The sequence below is a fragment of the Diadema antillarum genome, unplaced genomic scaffold, assembly GCF_040938485.1.
Source record: "Diadema antillarum isolate AM-2024a unplaced genomic scaffold, OU_Dant_1.0 seq00001688_RagTag, whole genome shotgun sequence".
NCBI lineage: Eukaryota > Metazoa > Echinodermata > Echinoidea > Diadematoida > Diadematidae > Diadema > Diadema antillarum.
The window spans coordinates 74,502-94,251 of record NW_027272383.1 but is presented as its reverse complement, the minus strand read 5'-3'; the positions used below and the strand labels follow the sequence as shown (position 1 = coordinate 94,251).

General features: G+C 40.5%; 1 protein-coding gene across 1 annotated transcript; it reads right to left on the bottom strand.

The window, feature by feature from the left end:
• Window positions 1–2,332: 2,332 nt before the first annotated feature.
• Window positions 2,333–18,948, bottom strand: LOC139711693 (uncharacterized). Its single transcript, XM_071623551.1, has 13 exons — window positions 18,840–18,948; window positions 17,340–17,575; window positions 15,496–15,760; window positions 14,739–14,858; window positions 12,696–12,833; window positions 11,987–12,097; window positions 10,934–11,075; window positions 8,034–10,084; window positions 7,305–7,434; window positions 5,781–5,865; window positions 4,098–4,241; window positions 3,479–3,645; window positions 2,333–2,403 (listed from the first exon to the last, which is right to left on the bottom strand). The coding sequence occupies exons 2-13, from the start codon at window positions 17,558–17,560 to the stop codon at window positions 2,333–2,335; spliced, it is 3,645 nt and encodes a 1,214-aa protein (XP_071479652.1). The 5' UTR covers window positions 17,561–17,575; window positions 18,840–18,948.
• Between the last annotated feature and the right edge of the window lie 802 nt (window positions 18,949–19,750).

Here is a 19,750-nt window from a genome sequence, read left to right as displayed (position 1 = left end):
AACGAAAATGCAGGACCAGGGGATGTTGTGTCACATGCAGGAACGGTCGTTTCGGCTGTGTTTGACCTACAGAAAGTCCAAAACCAGATCGAAGGTGCTGTTGATGCCGACGGCGAAGGACATCTGACACTATCCCAAAAACTGATTCAGTCCAACATGAACATTCAGTCGTCATCTTCATCGACCACCAAAATTGGCAAGAATACGGTCCAGCACTTTCATTTCAATGGGCCAGTGACTTTCATCAACAAAACATAATTTGGGGCTGAAGGAATTGTGCATAGTGTACATATGTTGACTTCGTTTTGCTTTCAAGTTTGGATTTCAAAATAACTGTTCATACTTCATATGAACTAGAACTTCAGCTATTAAGATTGAGGTCTAACGTTTGTGGTCTAACGTTAGATAGACTCTAAATATGTTCAGCATCATCAATATTTTCACATGGATCCTGGATTTTTACTATTGACTTGTTGGATCTTGGATTTTTACTTGACTTGACATTGGATCCGCTACATTTATCATGATATGTGGACTCCTAATGGCCCAGTGACCTCAAAACCAAGCCTTCGTCAAAAGGTGAGAAACTGATTTGTTTTGTTTTCTAGTCTAAAACCTCTTGTCTATGTTTTTAAATACAAAATCATCAGAAATGGGCTATTAAAATTCTATAGACGGTGTAGGCCTAGACGATCTATTATTTATTTACAGTTAAAGTTAAGTTAGTGTTAACGCTAGTTAGGCCTAGACTACTACTAGAAAAACACTACTGTACTAGAGTAGGACCCGTTTAGACCCATGTTCTCTCCACTGCACTAGAAGTAGACTTTAGAAAGTAGCAATAGTCTAATAAAGAATGTCGCGGCTAGATCTAACAGACCAGGCTCTATTGATATAGGTCTAATAGAGATAGAGTCTAGACCAACTAATTAAAGAAAAAAAAAAACGGTGGGACAGGACAAGGTGTTGTATAAAACGAATAATTTATGATTTTGTTCGTGCATTGGGGCACGTAATATCGCACTCGGCGCGAGATTCGCCACTGGTCTATTCAACGCGGCGCTGCGCGCCTTGTTGAATAGACCAGTGGCTCATCTCGCGCCTCGTGCGATATTCGTGCCCTATGCACTCACAACTCATAAATTATTCGTATATTATAAAATGGGTTCAAGAATGTAGCCAATTGGAAGCGCTGAAATAGTCACGTGTGCGTTCATGATTTCTTACTATTGCACGGCCGTGCAAAAAAAAGTAAAGTCACTGACGTCACAATGTTTACACTAGCAGTGCACACTCAATCAGTTATTACAAGTGCGTCGCGCGCTACTTTACGCGCTGTCAATCCTGTAAACAACTTCTAGTTCGGGCTGCCAGCCGGCCTTTCTTGTGCATAACATGTGGCGTACGTATACGCTTATACACATACAGTACCTATATGTGCGGGATTTCCTAGTGCGACGTGCGTAAATGTTTGGGATGAACATCTTCGGACATCTTGACTTTTGAGCGAGTGCTACATGTAGCTGACTGGTATTGACCCACAAAGGTACATGACAAATGCTGTTAGTTTTCGACCCATTTTATAAATCAAATAATACACAGGTTTGAGTTCGTGACGTTAGTGGAGATGCAGCTCACTCTCGGGTATTTACAATGTAGTGCAACATGCACTTGGCTTCGCGCATGTTTCACAATTGTAAATACCCTCGAGTGCGCTACATCTCCACTAACGCACTCTCACCTGTGTATTATTTGTATACTACTGCATTACATACAATGCATAATGCAAAACACACATCCCAATCACGTGATTAGGGTAGTTTCCTTTAAATCGCTCCCCCCCCCCCCCCCCCGAAAAGAAAAAATCAGTTTGCAGACTGTCCATGATAACAATAATGCCATCCGCCTTGAGAGATTGGCAATTTTAACCTTTTGAGCATCACAAATTGCATGAGCATACTTCCCCCTAGAGAAGGGGCAATTCCATTGCAGCCACATGGTTGCACTCAGATTCTCAGAAGTACATTGTACCAAAGCTCCTTTTGAGTTTTACATTACCTGGGAGACGAGATCATTTTTATGCAAATGCAACCACGACAAGAGCTCTTTGGGATTCATACTATTAATACAATGCACAAATTTGACAGAGCAATATGACATATACCACAAATGCAGACTCCTACAAAAGTCTCTTGAGAGGACAAGTTGTTCTGTTTCCGTAGAAGCCAGTTGTTCCTAACACAATGGGCTCTGGAGTTCATCGTTTCTGCGGGGACAGGTGGCCAGACTGTGTTTCAATGTCTGGTCCTGCACTCTTTGACCCCCCTCCGTGTCAGCCATTTGCTGGGGTAGCCTTCTTCTTCTTTTTCTTCTTCTTGTGCTTTCCTCCTTGTTGAGTGGGTTCTGCACAGAAACGATGAACATTAGGAACATAAAGAAACCATTGTATGCCATGACATAAAAGTGGGTAATAATAATAATGATAGATAGTTTTATATAGTTCATTTCAGACTTATTAAGAAGTTCAATGTGCTTTACAGACTATTATTACCGCGGTCACCGGATACATTATTTCCAACCAGCACTGACAGTGCTCACTCTCCACTCCCTGGGGAGCATTCCAGCCAGTCGCCATTTTACAGGCATGCAAATGCTGATCAACCAACATAAACATTCTCAACTGACCGGGTACCCATTCTTCATAGTACTTCTAGGTGGAGAGCAGCAATGTGAACAAAGTGCCTTGCTGAAGAGCAAATGTGTCGGGCTTCGCATGGGCTCGAACCCATGAACCCAAACAATGCTCATGCGATTCAGAGACAAGTTCCTCTTAGGCTGCGTTCACATACATTGTAGAAGTATTCGGTATTCGGTATTCGGTATTCGGTACTCGGTATTCGCTATTCGAGCACCGAATACACCATCACCCGCACCGTCAACTCACCATCCCATGCAGTGAGGATTTCTTCCTCCTACATCCCAGCAAATCTTATTAACAATTTCTAAACTGCATCAGAATGTCAGTCTACATGCTTATTTTTGCTAAAGGGCAAATCCAGACCAAAAGTGTCATTATTTCATAAACGAGAGACGGTATACGCTGCAAGAAAATCGAACAAGTTCGATTCCCACTTTGCTATACTTTTCGCAGCTATTCGGTACTTTCGAATAGTGCCCTCCTATGTGAACCGGTGTGAGGAAATCCTATCGTTCGATTCAAGCTATTTGCGTGCCCTCGAAAAACGAGCCCGAATACCCGAATAGTATACTTCTATGTGAACGCAGCCTTATCCACTCGGCCACGACACCTTCAAAAGCACAGCATACACTCAAGGCACAACAGTGTCACGACATGGTCAAATAACTCTGTGGAAAATTTAGATACTACATAAGGATGACCCAAATGCCTAGCGACAAAGCAAACTGTGCAACTAGAATATGACTGAGAAGCGGCCAAGCATTGACAATAGCGACGTACGTTTTTTCAAGGCAGGGGGACGCGGAGGGAAAGTGAGGGGCACACGGCCTCTCCACCTGTTGGCTGGGTAGGGTGCATTGCAGTCCAGTGGTACCCAGGAAAGGGTGGGAGGTGGTGCTTCCAACAGTTTACTGGCTTGGTGTGCTGCGAGAAGGTCGTAAGATGATCTGGGGGAAAACACAGAACAGAGCAATACCACAGTGACATGTACATAATACACTTTTGTCAGCAGAGCTTGTAGATACATAGTGTAAATGCGTAAGTTCTCAAACACCTTAAATCACTGTTATGACAGAAAAATCCTTTGAACTGGATAATTTTTGTCGATACTTCTAAAGTGCAGATTAATAGTGATAACGATAAAGACATTGATGTACAAAATGTATGCTTTTGTCTCTGAATTTCTTTTTCTTTTTTTTTTTCAATTTGGGGTTATTTTTGCCCTCTAATGAGCACAGCAGGCCAACTATTACCTGGCAGAAAACTTTTGGCTCACATTCCGACTTCACAATTCAACAAGTCCTAAGGTGCACATGATATTATTTTGAATCATTTTATTATGTTTGTCAAACATGTCCAGTTTATGGCTGATTTTTGCCTGATGTTAAGATGGGCTCACCTGACATTTTTGGCGGCTTGCTCCATGCACTGGTAGATGCAGACGTGGGCATCGCCTGGTCTGTGCCGCAGGAGGTACCTCCCGGGGGATAGAGCCGCCAGCTTAAGCAGCACATGGTACAGCATCTTCAGACACATACCGGGACTGGAGCCATGGGAGTGGCCATTAAAAAAATTCAATAATTTCACATGTTGCAACAAATTGACAAATTGTCTTTCATTGACATAGGCAATAATCAATTATTCAGGCTTTTTTGGGAGTAGCCATGATTTTAAAAAAATTAAAAAAATCATGAGCATACATACTCGGGTTGGGCTTAAACAAATGATCTCCTAATAACTAGGCACACTTCGTATCCATTACACTGCCAAGCTTCTGCACGACAGCTAGTTCTTGCCCTTTTTATTTGTTTTTTCATCATGGCTACTACAACAAAAACTGAATAATTGATGATTTACGTCGATATCTTGGTTCTTATCCTTTGTTTTTCATTTATCCTGGCTACGACTTAAAAAACAACTGAATAATCGATGCTTCATGCTGATGAAGGGCAATTTGTCAATCTGTTGCAATGAAAAAAACAACAACAATTTGACACAAGAATTCATTAATTTGGATCACCATACCATGATGCTACACATCCCACTACTAACAGTATGAGGCCCCTGCCTGCATGCTCATTCAAGCAAGTGGAAGAAATACTTTTTGTTATGCTTTGATTACATTAGGATAAAGATACCTACAAATTGTACTAGTAAAAATATTGTAACATCAAAAATCTCAAGATCTCAGAATTATTTGTTCTTACTTCAACCTTTCAAAGTTTGATAGAAATGTGTCAAATATTTTTGGCTACACTCTTCCAAAAAGGTTGCATGTTATAGCACAAGTGACAAAAACATGTATATAAGACCCAGACACACACAGGTGTAGACACAAAAATAAACATATGCACAAACACACACACATGTAAATGCTTGTATTTATGTCTCTTTTGAAAATAGTTACAAACAAATCTTCAAATTAGCCTATTTTACTTAATCACTGTGTCATGATCTGTGCTATTCCACCATATGGAAACTGTGCACACCAACAACTCTGATACAATTGACATGATATTCAATTAAATATCTGACTTTCTAAATACCAAATTAAGAAAAAAAAAAAATGATCCATGAAGCAAACACATTGCCTTTAAAGGACACATCAAAGAAAACCTTTGAAGGTGCATGGTCCCGGTGTTTTAGTCAAATGCGTACGCGGGCGCACGGCGCAAGTTTCCTATAGAGACCTACGCTATCGACTCCTCTCTAGCGCTTACGCTTTGGCCCACTTCCCCGAGTCCGAAGAAGTCTGATTCCCTGTAGTCAGTGGTAGGATCACAGTTCGGCTCATGATTAGGGTGAGGGGGAAGACAGCTTTAGCAAAGTTCTTTTGTGATGTCATAATAACAAGCACATACGCACGCACCATGGCATTACTACAGACTACGCAATGCGCAGAGAAGACAACGCAGGCAACGTTACTTAGCAACAACTACGCACTTTACTCTTGATGACAGCTCAACTTCGGTAATCTTCGTATCAATGCTAACGGTGATCGGCAGTATCATCAACAGTGCCCTCTACACCACCGGGACTATGCCCCTTTAAGAATTATCAAAACTTAAATATTCTTCCTCACTTGATGGTTTGCTGCGAGTTGATGACAGCTGCACTATCCAATGATTCCCAGCTGAGGACCTGAGAGGTCTTAGCATCGATCCTACCTGGAATGTCCCATGAAAACAACAGGTACAGGTCAATAATGGGTTACTTTTTCTCTCTCTCTTGTTTTTTTTTTTTGTCATCAGTTTTTCATTCTATTCATACCCATTTGTTGAAAAAAACTATAGTGGGAATCATGACACAGGTTTCCCTTTATTGCACAACAATCACAGAGTAGCATCTTCTTACATACAAACTTTTACAGAGACCAAAACTTTACTCATTGATTGTCACATGATGCATTTGCTAGTAGTTTTTATAGTATGTGCTCTTTTTCTGAATTTTCCTTTTTTCAGACTGGTTTACCTATGTCTGAGTAATCTAAGCACACTACAGAATGATTTTAAATACTGATAGCATGGTCACTTTAAGAGTTACATGTACTCTTAAACATTTTCCCCTAAGGTTTATTTTCCATATCAAATAAACCAAATGGTCCTCAGATGTTTGTCTAGATATGCAACCACTTGCTGCAAAATCGTAAAATCACCTAAGTAAATGTACATTATCAATAAAATGAATTAGGATCATAAAGTTTGATTTCACTGTTGCATTTCTGTTTATGGCCCTCCGAATAATACAATATAAGTGCCAAACATTTTAGTTTTTACTGACTCACGCAATTTTGATGTTCAAAACTAAAAACTAAAAACTAAAAAAAACAAACAAACAAAAAACAAAAAAAATCTTTGTGACAATGGCCCTGCTGGCTTTTATAAGCAAAGCGACCTTATGCAAACAAAGTTTGAAACAATAATTAGAAATATCTATTTCACCATTCTAGCTCTGCAGGTGTCATTGACTGCTGACTCCCCTTCTCAAACTAACACACATTTGTTAAAGGTACTAGCCCACATTTGTAAACCTGCAGCAATTGGTCTCATAGTTAGCATGGAGTTTGGGTATGATTGCAGTAACACCTGTGCAAAATTTCGTTCCAATTAGTCCATTACTTTCATAAAAATAAATGAAAATGCACCGTATGCATGCGTATAATGCTCCCTAGCTCCGGTCCACGTACGTACTACATGCATGCAATACATGCGATACAGCCTGCGCTCGTAATTCGATTTTGGGTCGGGTTGACCCGGTTTGAAAATTGATTTTAAAACGATGATTTTCTCTCTTTTATCGAATGGTATAGACAAAGAGCAACAGGTGAGGTATGTTACTGTTATAACTTGTACTTGGAGTCATATTGGACCTGTTTTATGCAGTTTTGATTTTCGTGGGTTTGCAAATGTGGGCTAGTACCTTTAAGTCTCACCATTTGTATGAAGCCACAAACAAAATCCCCACCCTTCTATAACCCCTTCAATGTTTCTCTTTACCCTGTTAAACACAAGCTCTTCATCTTGAAACTTCGTGTGTTTTCAATTTTATTTCAGTTTGCATGACCTATTGAAATGACTTCTCCCACTCTCACCACCCCATAACTGACCTCTGATGACCTTTGAACCCGGATGAAGGTACATGTTCAGCCAGATGCGTGTCAGGTCACTGGCAGTCTGCATCTCAAAGCCCAACTCTGCCTGGCGCTCCATCTTGGAGACCACGCTCGTCACCTGCTCCTACCAGAGACCGAACATCCAAATAAAACTGGTAAAAAGAATTGCAAGCAACCAAATGTCTGGGATATCAAGCTAGCGACTGGTTCCTCGAGACACCTGCTCTTGTAGATGAAACCCCAGAGAAACAGATAAAATACAGCTATCTACAGTACTGCAAGCAACCCTAAATCTTGAAATAAAAGCTAACAAACTGATTTTAAAAAATGAAAATACCAATGCAACAGGAAAGAAAGTGTAGTAACCTGTTGCAAATGCCTGTAAATTTTGAATGCCAAGCTAACTACAAGAAAAAATCACCTGCTCCAATATTAGTGAAATTGTGAAGGAAACTGTAGCCTCAGATAAAAGCCCTTCTTATTCTAATCTATTTTAAACAGTCAAATTCAATAACAGAAAGGTAGGTATAAGAATATACATAATACTGCCCTCTCTTCTGCAATGGGATTTGAGAATGTTTGATCTTCTTTTCGCTAAAGACGATTCTGAACTATTCCTTTATTCAAGATTTGTAACTGAAATAATAAAATGCACCAAGATGACAACGAGAGTATACATACATGTATCCATTCCCTCACCTTGTTCTCAGTCTCAAGTCCGGCGGTCACCAGTCCATGGACTCTGTTCTTGATCAGCATCCTCAGTCTACCAAATTTCCACAAGCTGTATGCACAGTTCCCTTCTGATGGTTCCCGCAGCTCTATCCCAGCCACCTGCGAACCCGTCAACGGTATTTGAGGGCCACTTCCCCCCTGGCCCCGACTGCTCTGGCCTTGGGCCGGACCATCCTCGGCGTGAGATTGAGCGGGCGTGGCAGACTGCTTGCTAGTCAGCATCTTCTCCTGGAGTCGCATGATTTCGTCGATGGTTGACTCCATGGGACCACTCCCTCTGGTGGCAATGGGCCGCTTCTTGGCCTGTTTTTCGGGAGGGGAAGTCTTGGTTGGAACGGTCTTTGTCAGCAATCTTGCACGCTTTGCCTGTAATCTCTGAGAACGCTCTTTCTGGACGTTCCCAGTTGGGGGCACCGTTGCACCCTCATCTGCTCCTAAATCAAGATTTTTGCTTGTATCACTGTCATCGCTTTGTGCAACTGTCATTTCAGTCTTTGCACTTGCAACACTTGAGTTGGTTTCTTTTGTTCCTTCCTCACCACGTCCCGCAGATTCTGCATTCCCAGCCTTCTGGTTCACATCACCTTCATCTGTACGTCCATCTGAAGACACATCCTTTTTTGATTCTTTGCTTTCTGTCTTTTCATCCTTCATCTCATCTTCATCATTAACCCTAACCTTTCTCCGTCTTCCTCTCTTCCTGGGACCAAGAGATCCTTCATCATCCTTCATCTCAACATCTTCCTTTGGAAGCATCTTTTTCCTAAGTCGTTTCTTTGTCGCTGGTTCAGGAGGGTCAACGTGAGACTTCTCTTCGCTTGAGCTCTGGTTTTGGATGCGAGCACTCCTTCTTGTTGCCATCCTTCCGGCCGGATGTTCCTCCTTCTTCTCCTCTTTTTCCCTACCATCATCCATGCCAGTTTTCTCATCTGTGACATCGTCTCCCACTGTGCCAAGGTCAGATTCTTTAAGATCTGTACCTTCAATACTTGTTTGACTGTCACTGTTGTGCTCTAGAACAGTTTGTTTGACTGGTTTTGTTGTTGTACTTGCCTTCTGTTCATCCTCTGAAGTGCACTTCTCTGCTGTTTCCTTGATTTCTCTCTTGCCCACCACATCCGCATCACTCACGTGTCTGTCATCATCGGTCACAATGCACAGTCTATTCTCATCATCACTACTGCACTCACTCAAAGTGTGCGTTCTAACCATAATCTTCCTCCCTTGAGTGGGTGCAGCCAATACCTGGTCATCCTTCCCTTCCTCCAGCTCACCTTGGTTGGTATCCATGGCGACATCATCCACGGCAACATCATCCATTACTTTGGAGTCAGAATTGTGTGCAATGGCTTCAAGAGTTTTGCCAATGTCGAGTACCTCCCCTGCACCACCAGAGTCCATCCCTGGGTTTGGCCCAATTCCTTTTTGACTGCATCCATTGCTGTCTTTGGCATCAAGTGCTTCCAATGGTAGTGATGATCTCTCATCTCCAGCAGCATCTGTTTTCTCACTAGTCGTCCTCAGGATTTCATCCTGTACACCACTCTGGACCTTAGCGGGTATGCCAGCATCTGACCCGGCATCACACACAGCCATGTCAGTCACATCGGAAGGATCAGGCATATTATCAAGACTGGGACTGACAGCCTTCATTTCACTCTTGACGTAGTCTTCACTAACAGACACAAGAGGATCACTACAAAGCTCTCTGTCCGCTGGTTGGTCCACCACAAGCTCTTCTGCTTCCTCTTTGCTTCTAACCTCCATCTTGGTGGTTTGGATGTCAGTTCCAAACGTCTCTAGGTCCCACAGGGACGAGTCCCCAAACTCATCGTCACCATGCATCGTGGCAGAATCGTCCTCCTGCTCATCCCTCTCATCTGATGTCCTGCCATACCTGTCCCGTGTCTCGCTCACCAAGATCCGCTTCAGCGCAAACTTGTGGTAGATGGCATTAGCTTCATGTGGGTAGTATGCATGCTTCATCAACGGCTTCCTAACAAATACAACTTTTTGTTTTGCTGTTGACTCTGCATTAGCTGTAGGCAAAATAGAAATGATATAAAAAACATTCCCATCATAACGGACAAAGTTATGACAAAAGTTTGATATAATGAAGTAAAAATTCAGGTCCCCAAATTACAATTTGTTGTCTCTATATACTTTAATTGTTCAACTCCAACAACATTTTCGTATAACAAAAGAAAACTGCCAGTCCTTAGGACTTTGATAAACTGGGAGCCACCTGTATACACAAGAAGAGAAAGTATCTTAACCTGTAAAGTTGGAAAGTCTTTCCTTTCAAAGTAGTTACTGAAAGGGAAATGATGCACACAAGCTTTATTTCTATGTACATGTATGTGTCAAGATTTATAATTCGGAGTTTTATATATGCACACATGCACACACACACAAACATGTTCTGCACATTAAACCAATGCATAATGCAGGGTACAAGATGACAGGCTGTACAACAGTACAATTAAAGTTCAGTCTATCCCTTTTCTTTCTTTAAAGGAAAAAATGCATTGGTCTCCCTCTGTATAAGCTCAACTACTATCAAATGCATAAGAAAGTGGATTTTCCCCCGTAAAAGCTGCATCATTGTATATAACAAAAGAGATCTCAACAGACACCTAACTGTGATGTTTCATTAGCCCATTCTCAGTCTGCTTGTTTTTCCAGTGATGGAGATGACAAAAAATTCTTACACTTTGTAACTTAATTCACTGTTTTAGCCATTTTTTGATACAATATCGTAACCTCATGAATATAATGTCAAAACTAAGAGGAAGAAAATATGCTATTTAGAAGTCATATAAGACATACAATGTATGGCAGAGAAATCCGACAAATTTAAAGTTGGCACATACAATTTGTACATTCACCTTTGACCTCCACAGGAATCTCCCACTGCTGCTCATAGTGGGGCACATGATTGTCAACGAGGCTGAGAAGACTGCTCCCCGACAGGACGATGTCGACTCCGTGGAATTCTGCTAATCTTTGAGCATTATCCTCCTCAGTTGCCTGTGTGCAACAAAAGATGTAACAGCAAAGACATAATGAATATTTGACCTTCACATGTACCCCCAATAAGAATCCTTGCTTACGCAGCCAAGATGAATAAAGTGAATTTGAAGGTTCCACAAAATATATCCCCACTTCTTTGCAGCGAGAAGAGGTAAATGTTTTCAATGGGGCTATGATACAAGGATTACTTGTTGCTCAAGAAAAATGTGAGAAAAAACTTTCACCTCATTTTACACATTCTGAATGACACCTTTGAATAGGCAGGATTTTATGCGGTGTCAATGAAATGTTGGCAAAAGTATGCACAACTTGCACTTTATTTCTCTTCTCTGGTTCCTAATAAAACTACTCCCTGCTACATAATAAGCTAGCAAACTCAGACGTAAGTCTTACCACAGTCTGTTTTAAACAGAGAGCAACTGCTCAAATATCAAGCTGCCATTTACTGAATAACAGCTAAAATCATCATACAAGATTAAGTCAGCATCATAGGGCCTACAGTCTACAGTCCAGGGTCCAGTTGCATGAAAGTTGAGATCAAACATCAGTCTCTGAATATGTAATTCCAATTGGCTGATACCTTGCTCGCATTTGATTTTCTGACTATTGTTTGATTGCATCTTTTTATGCAGAGGGCTCTGGTTACCATCAATTTCTCTCCAGCAACATCTTGCTTTCATCTCAAGAAGTTCATTCGCAAGTTGTGAATGTTCTGCCATCTGAGGGGGGGGGGGGGGGGCGGCATTTCATGAAGCATTTTGTCCGACAAATTTGCTCTCAGCCAATCAAATATAAGGATTTCAATAGCTTATAACAGTTTGTCAGAATGAAAATATCTGGACTCTGGACTGTGAGGAGGAGAGAGGAATGCTGAAATCATCACAAGACTCAAGGTACTTATTAATTACCTCCTGAGTACTCTTTGAAGCATTTACCATCTCCTGCCCAGAGGAGAGAGTCTTCCTCAAAAACATCTTGCTCTCACTCAGTTCTGGAACAGTCATTTTGGGGATCTTGCCCTACAAAAAAAAGAAGAAGAAAAAAAAAAAGCTTTTAACAAGATTCATTCACTATAAATATACTTTATACATGAATATTTTGTAACTTTGAAGAAAAAAGAAAAGAGTGGTGGTACTTGTCTCTCACAAGGACAGAAACCTTATGAGCACAAAAATGGGAGAAAAGATAAATAGTTACAACCTTCATACTGAAAAACAAACAACCAACCAACCAAACAACCAACCAAACAACCAACCAACCAACCAACCAACCAACCAACAAACAAACGAACGAACAAACAAACAAACAAACAAACAAACAAACACCAACTCCTTCATCCTACCCACCCCAAATCCAACTTTGACTTACAGTATCATAAACTCATATGTATATTGCTTCTTACCCTTCTGTTGTATAATTGCCCTTGCTTCCTTAGTGTAATTATGTAGCTGCATATAGCCCTTGGTGTATTTTTTACTCTCATACTGCTGTAAATTGCCCCTCACTCTTATGTTGGTATACACTGCACGAAGCACTATCAACCACATAATTGATGTCCTCCATAGACCTTTCCACTGTTCTCTTTGGATTTCATGGGATATAAAAAGGTCTTCTTACCGTGATGACTGGTGCCCCAATTCTCTGCAGCGTTGCATCAGAAGGCAAGGGCACGCCTGGGTTAAGCGTTGCTGTCTGCAGTACGGTGTAGTGGCGGGGCAGTGATTCCACTCGGACTAGATTAACCCTCAGGCATTCCTGACCACAAAAGAGAGCAAGACTAATGCAATCTGCAATCATTGGACTGCTTAAAACAAACATTGACAATCTGTACATTAGTAAATAATGCAATATGTTGCATGTAGCAAAGACTACAGTATTCCAGACTACCAACTTCAGACGCCAACTTGAGAAGCATTTAGTGGTGTTCAATGGAACTTAGACAAAAGGTTTACTGGGCTGTGACAGTTCTACAGGGTGATTTTGAATAACTGCAGCCATGATGAAAGATATAGGGTCAAAGGTCAATAAAAAGCTTGAAAGAACATTACAGAAGATTTTAAAAATGTTCACATGTTATGTAGTATACAATGTAAATCGATATTGCCATGTATAGATTTGTAGAATTTATTGTGCTCCTTGAGAAAAGAAAGCAATACTCTGAAAAAAAAAAAAAAAACTCAAAGCATAATACAGTGAACAAAGATGATGACACAGGAGGCTCACATGTTCCAGTAATGTAGCAATGTCATTCCATTATAATATCACCTGCTTAACAAGTTCACCCGTGTAGAATTTATGCATCGTTTCTTCTGTTCTGCTTCCTAAGCAGAGCCCCAAATCATGCATTTTTATGTACATGTGTAAAGCTGCTATGACATCATCCTTGTTCATTGTGATTTGTAATGAATTTAGAACACATTCTTATTCATTATCCCAATCATATAGAAGTTTTGAAACTCTGAACACAGCATAACCAATTTATAGATATTCAAATGCAAAATGTCTGTCAATCACCTGGGAGTCTCCTTTGAGTTTCATAATATTAGAATACAACTTCAATAAAGATTAGCCAAATAATGTACAATAAATGCATGAACTACTACTGACTGCCTCCATCATATAAAGTCTGCACACGTAAACCCGACAGTTAGGGTTCTACCTTTGGTGTAAAATTCTAATATCTATAAAATAATAATATGGACAATTTACGCAGTTCAACTCGATCTCCCAATCAGAACCCAACTCTGCTATATTATGTGTCTGGAGCTCCAGTTCATGGACTTTAAAATGTAGTCTGTCTGAAAAATTATGTTATCAGAAGTCCATTCCCCAGAGGAGAATGCTCCACTATTACATATCTCAAGCAGACATAAACATAAGAGGTCTACAGTGGATGGGGATTGATGAGACATGAAATTTATGATTTGTGATCTTGGTTTTTCTTATTCTCTCCTTTTTTTTGTTGTTGAACATATTATTCCAGATATATGTCTGATGTCACTTTTACAACTAGTAGCTATAAAACTTCCATAATGAAACTACCAGTGTTTAAAGGACAAGTTCACCTTCATAAACATAAGGATTGAGAGAATGTAGCAATATTAGTAGAACACATCATTGAAAGTTTGAGGAAAATCGGACAATCCGTTCAAAAGTTATGAATTTTTGAAGTTTTTGTGCAGTAACCGCTGGATGAGAAGACTACTGCAGTGTGTGACGAACTTAGATGTCACATGCGTACAACAATATAAGGAAAATATAAAGAGAATTTCACAAAATTTCATCTTATGAAAAAAGTACACATTCCCCCGACTCGTTACCGACAAATGTTATGGGTAATATTATTCCCCCTGCCTTTAGAAAGAGGCAAGTCAAGTGCTCTTTTATTATGCGAAAAAAGTGAAAATATGTTGAATTTTCTTTATATTTTCTTTATACTGTTGTACGCATATGACTCACAAGCTGTAGTAGTCTCCTCATCCAGCGGTTCCAAAACAAAAATTTTAAAAATTCATAACTTTTGCATCGATTGTCCAATTTTCCTCAAACTTTCACTGATGTGTTCTACTAATATTGTTGCATTCTCTCAATCGTTATGTTTATGAAGGTGAACTTGTCCTTTAAGAATTAAAAGTTGATGAACAATACAATCGATCTCACTCTCATGTACTGCACAGCTGCTGCAGATACGACCAAATAATTTTCGGGAAACCGTCTAGAGGCAAATTCAGCAAATGTGTTGAAGTCCTGCTGATCTTGGTAGATCTGGGCTCCAAGTTGCTACATGAAAAAGGGAGAGTGCAATGACATTATCAAACAAAGCATTTCAAAACTGCTCATGACCTACTTCTGATCTACTCGATTAGTTCTTCAATCGTGAGATCTCAAATGTAGCGCATATTCACATTAAAGTTTTGTCTGACAATGTTCAATAATATATCTGTGCTGCATGATCTTACACACTACCAGAGTTTCTGACATCGCGTATATTGTATATGAAGGTATGAACAAATGAACGATGAATGTCAAATGATCAAAAATCAATTCTGTGATTGACAAGATTCACCATGCTCAATACTTTCCACAGACAGCAGTGTTACAATGAACCATTCAGGAAATGGATTTACAAATATAAGTTCATGGTGGCAATATTTGTTCAAAGATTCCTTGATAGTAATAGCATGATGTACAAAACTTTTGTATACTGGAGTGTTTTTTACATGTATTTAAACATCATTATGTAGCTCAGTCTACAAAGTTTGACATCTCTGAAATTGAGCCATCATATTGTTTAATAGTGCTTCACTATTTCTGGTGTTGTTACTGGTTTTCAACAGTGACAGAGATTTCATTGAAATGATGGGCTTGATGAAGTAAACAGTCGACTATGACACAAAGGAAGATTGCCAAGACTAACCCGCCACTGTTGATGCTCGAAGGAGTCCTGCGAGGTTGTGACCCGGATGCCTTTGGTTCCAAACTTGGTCTGGAGTTCAAGAAACTTGCGATGCTGGCCAACGGTCAGCCGAGAGAAGTCAGGGTAATCCAGGTCGGGGAATGGAGAACTCAGGCTGACCGTCGGGACTATGGAAGGTATCTTGCTGACGGTGGCTTTGATTGGTTGCCATGGCTCCACAGAGACATGTGGGGCGCTTTGGCTTTTCATAGAAATTTTCTCCCTCCTGATTGTACATAGTAATAGAAAGACATACTCAGAGCATAGAAAGACTCAAACAAAGTTTTAAAACAACACTTCTGACTTTGTGGCATCTGATCTGTATGAACGCAATTTCCGCATTTTGTAGTGCAACCTGCAAAACTTAACATTTGCACTCTGACAATGGATTATTGTTGAAATGAACTGGGTATTCTTAAAGGACAAGTTCACCTTCATAAACATAAGGATTGAGAAAATGCAACAATATTAGTAGAACACATCAGTGAAAGTTTGAGGAAAATTGCACAATCGATGCAAAAGTTATGAATTTTTTAAATTTTTGTGTTGGAACCGCTGGATGAGGAGACTACTACAGCTTGTGAGTCATATGCGTACAACAGTATAAAGAAAATGTAAAAGAAAATTCAACATATTTTCACTTTTTTGGCATAATAAAAGTGCACTTGACTTGCCTCTTTCTAAAGGCAGGGGGAATAATATTACCAATATTATTTGTCGGTAACGAGTCAGGGGAATGTGTACTTTTTTCAAAAGATGGAATTTTGTGAAATTCTCTTTATATTTTCCTTATATTGTTGTACGCATGTGACATCTAAGTTATTCATACACTGCAGTAGTCTTCTCATCCAGCGGGTACTGCACAAAAACTTCAAAAATTCATAACTTTTGAACGGATTGTCTGATTTTCCTCAAACTTTCAATGATGTGTTCTACTAATATTGCTACATTCTCTCAATCCTTATGTTTATGAAGGTGAACTTGTCCTTTAAAGAAAAGTCATGACAAATTAAGTAAATTAAATCAAACCTTTTTCCCCTCATGCATCAAATTAATAACATCATCTACCACTAATACCAGTATATTGAAGTGGTGCTACAAACTGCTATTGTATCAATGTAGTAGGTCTACTAAGCATGTACAGTACCGGTATCTAAGAAAATACATATGAATGCCTTGTCTGCAAAGAGAACATGAAACCAATATCCTTACATACTCATCATATTCATTACCATGAATGCCATAGGGATTGCTCCCTTCAGAGATACTGCATTTAAACAAATGTGGATCTTATAAAATAAAGGATAAAAGTAATTGGTGAAAAGTTGATTGCATCAGCAACGGACACATTGACAGTGAACGAACGACTTTAAAGGGATGGCATACAACTGTAGTATTAGTTGAGGTGAGGATTGGGCTTTTAAGTTTTTATGAGATACAACGAAACCACATATGAATTAGTACCGAGCATACCATTCTGCGAGGAATTTGAAGTTTATTTGATGAAAATCGGTTTTGGAATGCCTGAGACATCAAAAAACAAAGTAAAACAAAGCAATAGCAATAAATGGAGGATCCCACTTTTTCATTACGATTGCTCTGTTTTGGATATCTCAGCCATTTCAAAACCATTACCTTATCAAATAAACATCGAATTCCTCTTGGAATTACATGCTCTTTCACATTTCATAGGTTTCTCATTATCTCATCAAAAAATGCTTCAGAAACTTGAAGTTAGCTCTCTACCAAAACTATACAATCCCTTTAAACATTATTTGATATCAAAATCATGTGATTCCACTCACTGTCGCGTCATTGCCAGTGGTTTGTTTGCATGCCTCTTGCACCTCACAATGGCTGTGATGTCGAGGGTTCGCCGCCAAGAGTACATCTCATAGTCTGCTTCAGTGAAGAAGACATCCTCCTCCTCCATGTCTGCGCCATCCTCGTTGTCGTCCTCCCCCTCTTCCATGAGTGAAGGGATCTTCTGCGAAATCATTGCTCCTGGTACTGCATTCATGGCCATGCCACACACAAAGTTCTGGGAAGAAATTATATCAAACAAATCTAATTTAATAGATCTGGATATCAAGCACACACACAAACACAAACAAATGGCTTCTACTACCACAGGCTGTGTGATGCATACTTGCCAACTCTACCGCATTTGGCGGTAGACTACCGCTTTTGAAAGATTTCATTAGCATTCAAGCTAGCGCTGCTCGCATAGGCATCCTGGATTCTACCGCTTTCTCAAATGAAAATGTTGGCAAGTATGGTGATGATGTCACTCTAAAGACACTTTATGCTATGACTACCTACCTAATACTACTGAAAAAGTGGAAATTTTCGCGGTGTTCAAATTTTCTCGCATTTCACGCAACCAGAAACTAGCGCGAAAATAAAAGCACGCGAATATTTTTGCTTTATTGCCATATGTGCCTGTGCATGATGTCTTGATTCCGCGGAATTAAAAACACGCGAAACTCTTCCGACCTGGCCAAGCGCGAAAAATTAGTCATGCGAAAATATCCACTTTTACAGTAATTGCTAGATCTTGCCTACACACCATGTTGAATTGCACACTTTACCACCTCCATGTGTTTATTACTAATATTAGATTTAAGCTCTTTGATACAGGTATTAGTCTTGTAACAGTTAGAGTTCTAGTACCGGTAATCATAGCAATCCTGGGTAATTAGGGGCTAAATTATTTCACTTAGGGCTTTTATTAGGCTTCAAACTTCAGCACAGTCATACGTAACGTTTTAGACTGAAAGATCTGTCTGTCCAGAGGAGTCTTTTATTTTTTTGATGTTATCGCTCTGCTCCGATCTTTCGGTCAAAGTCGTCGGGGATATGTTCCGCGGAGACTGTGTCTGGCTTCGTGGATCCCCTCTGATCCGGAGGAGAGCGTAACATTAAAAAAAAGAAAAAAAAAGACTCCTCCGGACAGACGGATATCTTTTTGTCTAAGTCATACAGTGATACCCTATTCCTAAATCCTAACCCGAAACTCTAACTGTCATAAACCCTATTCAAACCCTAAACTCCTAAACCCTAAAGCCACCTAAATTTAATCATTACTTTGATGATCACTCTTTTTTTTCCCCACTTGCAGTGGAGGGTGCATATGGAACTCTAATCCCTGAACATATCCCCAACGACCAGACAGCCCGATCTTTCGGCAAGTTAGGCAGGCAGAGAATGCCAAGATCTAATCTGTAACGGTTAAACTGACAAGTTCTAAGGTAGACTCAAGAGTAAGACTTCTTGGCCGACTTCTTTGGCATACCGGTACATACAACTGCAACTTCGGCAGACAGTCAGTGGACATGAAGTTCCTAGTCCCTCAAAGTCATAGATAATCAATCGGACGAGCCCCTGTGCTGTGGTTACGGCTCACCGGTATATCGCTAGGCAGGCCACGGGCTAGTCGGGAGGGCCGGGCATGGGACAGAGGCCTCGATCTCGAGGGACACTGTATCTGTGGTGTAGCTTCTCGGTACTGTTGTGATACCGGCCTGAAGTTAGTTACTTATTCCTCATTCGATATTCGCCACCTGAAGTTAGTTACTTATTCCTCATTCGATATTCGCCACCTGAAGTTAGTTACTTATTCCTCGTTCGATATTCGCCACCTGAAGTTAGTTACTTATTCCTCGTTCGATATTCGCTACAGTGCAGACCCTATCTGAAGTTAGTTACTTATTCGTGCATGTTACCATACGCAGCCCTGCCGCTGTCGCATGGGGACGCACGGCGAATCACTGCGTCTGTTTTCTCGTTTGATATTCGCCATCGGGGGGGGGGGGGGGGGGGGGGGGTGGGGTTCATCAACGTTTGTCAGCGCTGACAACTTGAATCACCATAGTAACAGTCAGTGACCAGACCATCTCAGCCAATCAAAACCAAGGATTTTGCTGAAATTGTCAGCGCTGACAAACGTTGATGAAACACCCCCAGCCCTGTCGCTGTCGCACAGGGACGCCGCTTCGCACGGCGTCTGATCTGGCTACTTAGGGGCCTATTCCTCGTTCGACATTCGCAACTTGAAGTTGGTTTCTTGGACCCAAATTGTAGAAACGCCCACTAAAAAAGTAGAACAAGATGGCAAGAACGTTGCCCACAAGAGGGGGAGGGGGGGGGGGGCTCGGTCCTCTCCCCACTTTTTTTTTTTCATAACAGGTTGGGCTAAGACCTTTTTCTTTTTCTT

What these genes read in the sequence shown, in the direction of transcription:
- LOC139711693 (XM_071623551.1), bottom strand. Translation starts at nt 17,560, where the DNA reads ATGGCCATGAATGCAGTACCAGGAGCAATGATTTCGCAGAAGATCCCT. An exon ending in TCGAGCATCAACAGTGGCGG is followed by an intron (nt 14,859 to 15,495) that starts GTTAGTCTTGGC and finishes TTTTTCATGTAG; the next exon opens with CAACTTGGAGCCCAGATCTA. An exon ending in CAAGCCGCCAAAAATGTCAG is followed by an intron (nt 3,646 to 4,097) that starts GTGAGCCCATCT and finishes GTTTTCCCCCAG; the next exon opens with ATCATCTTACGACCTTCTCG.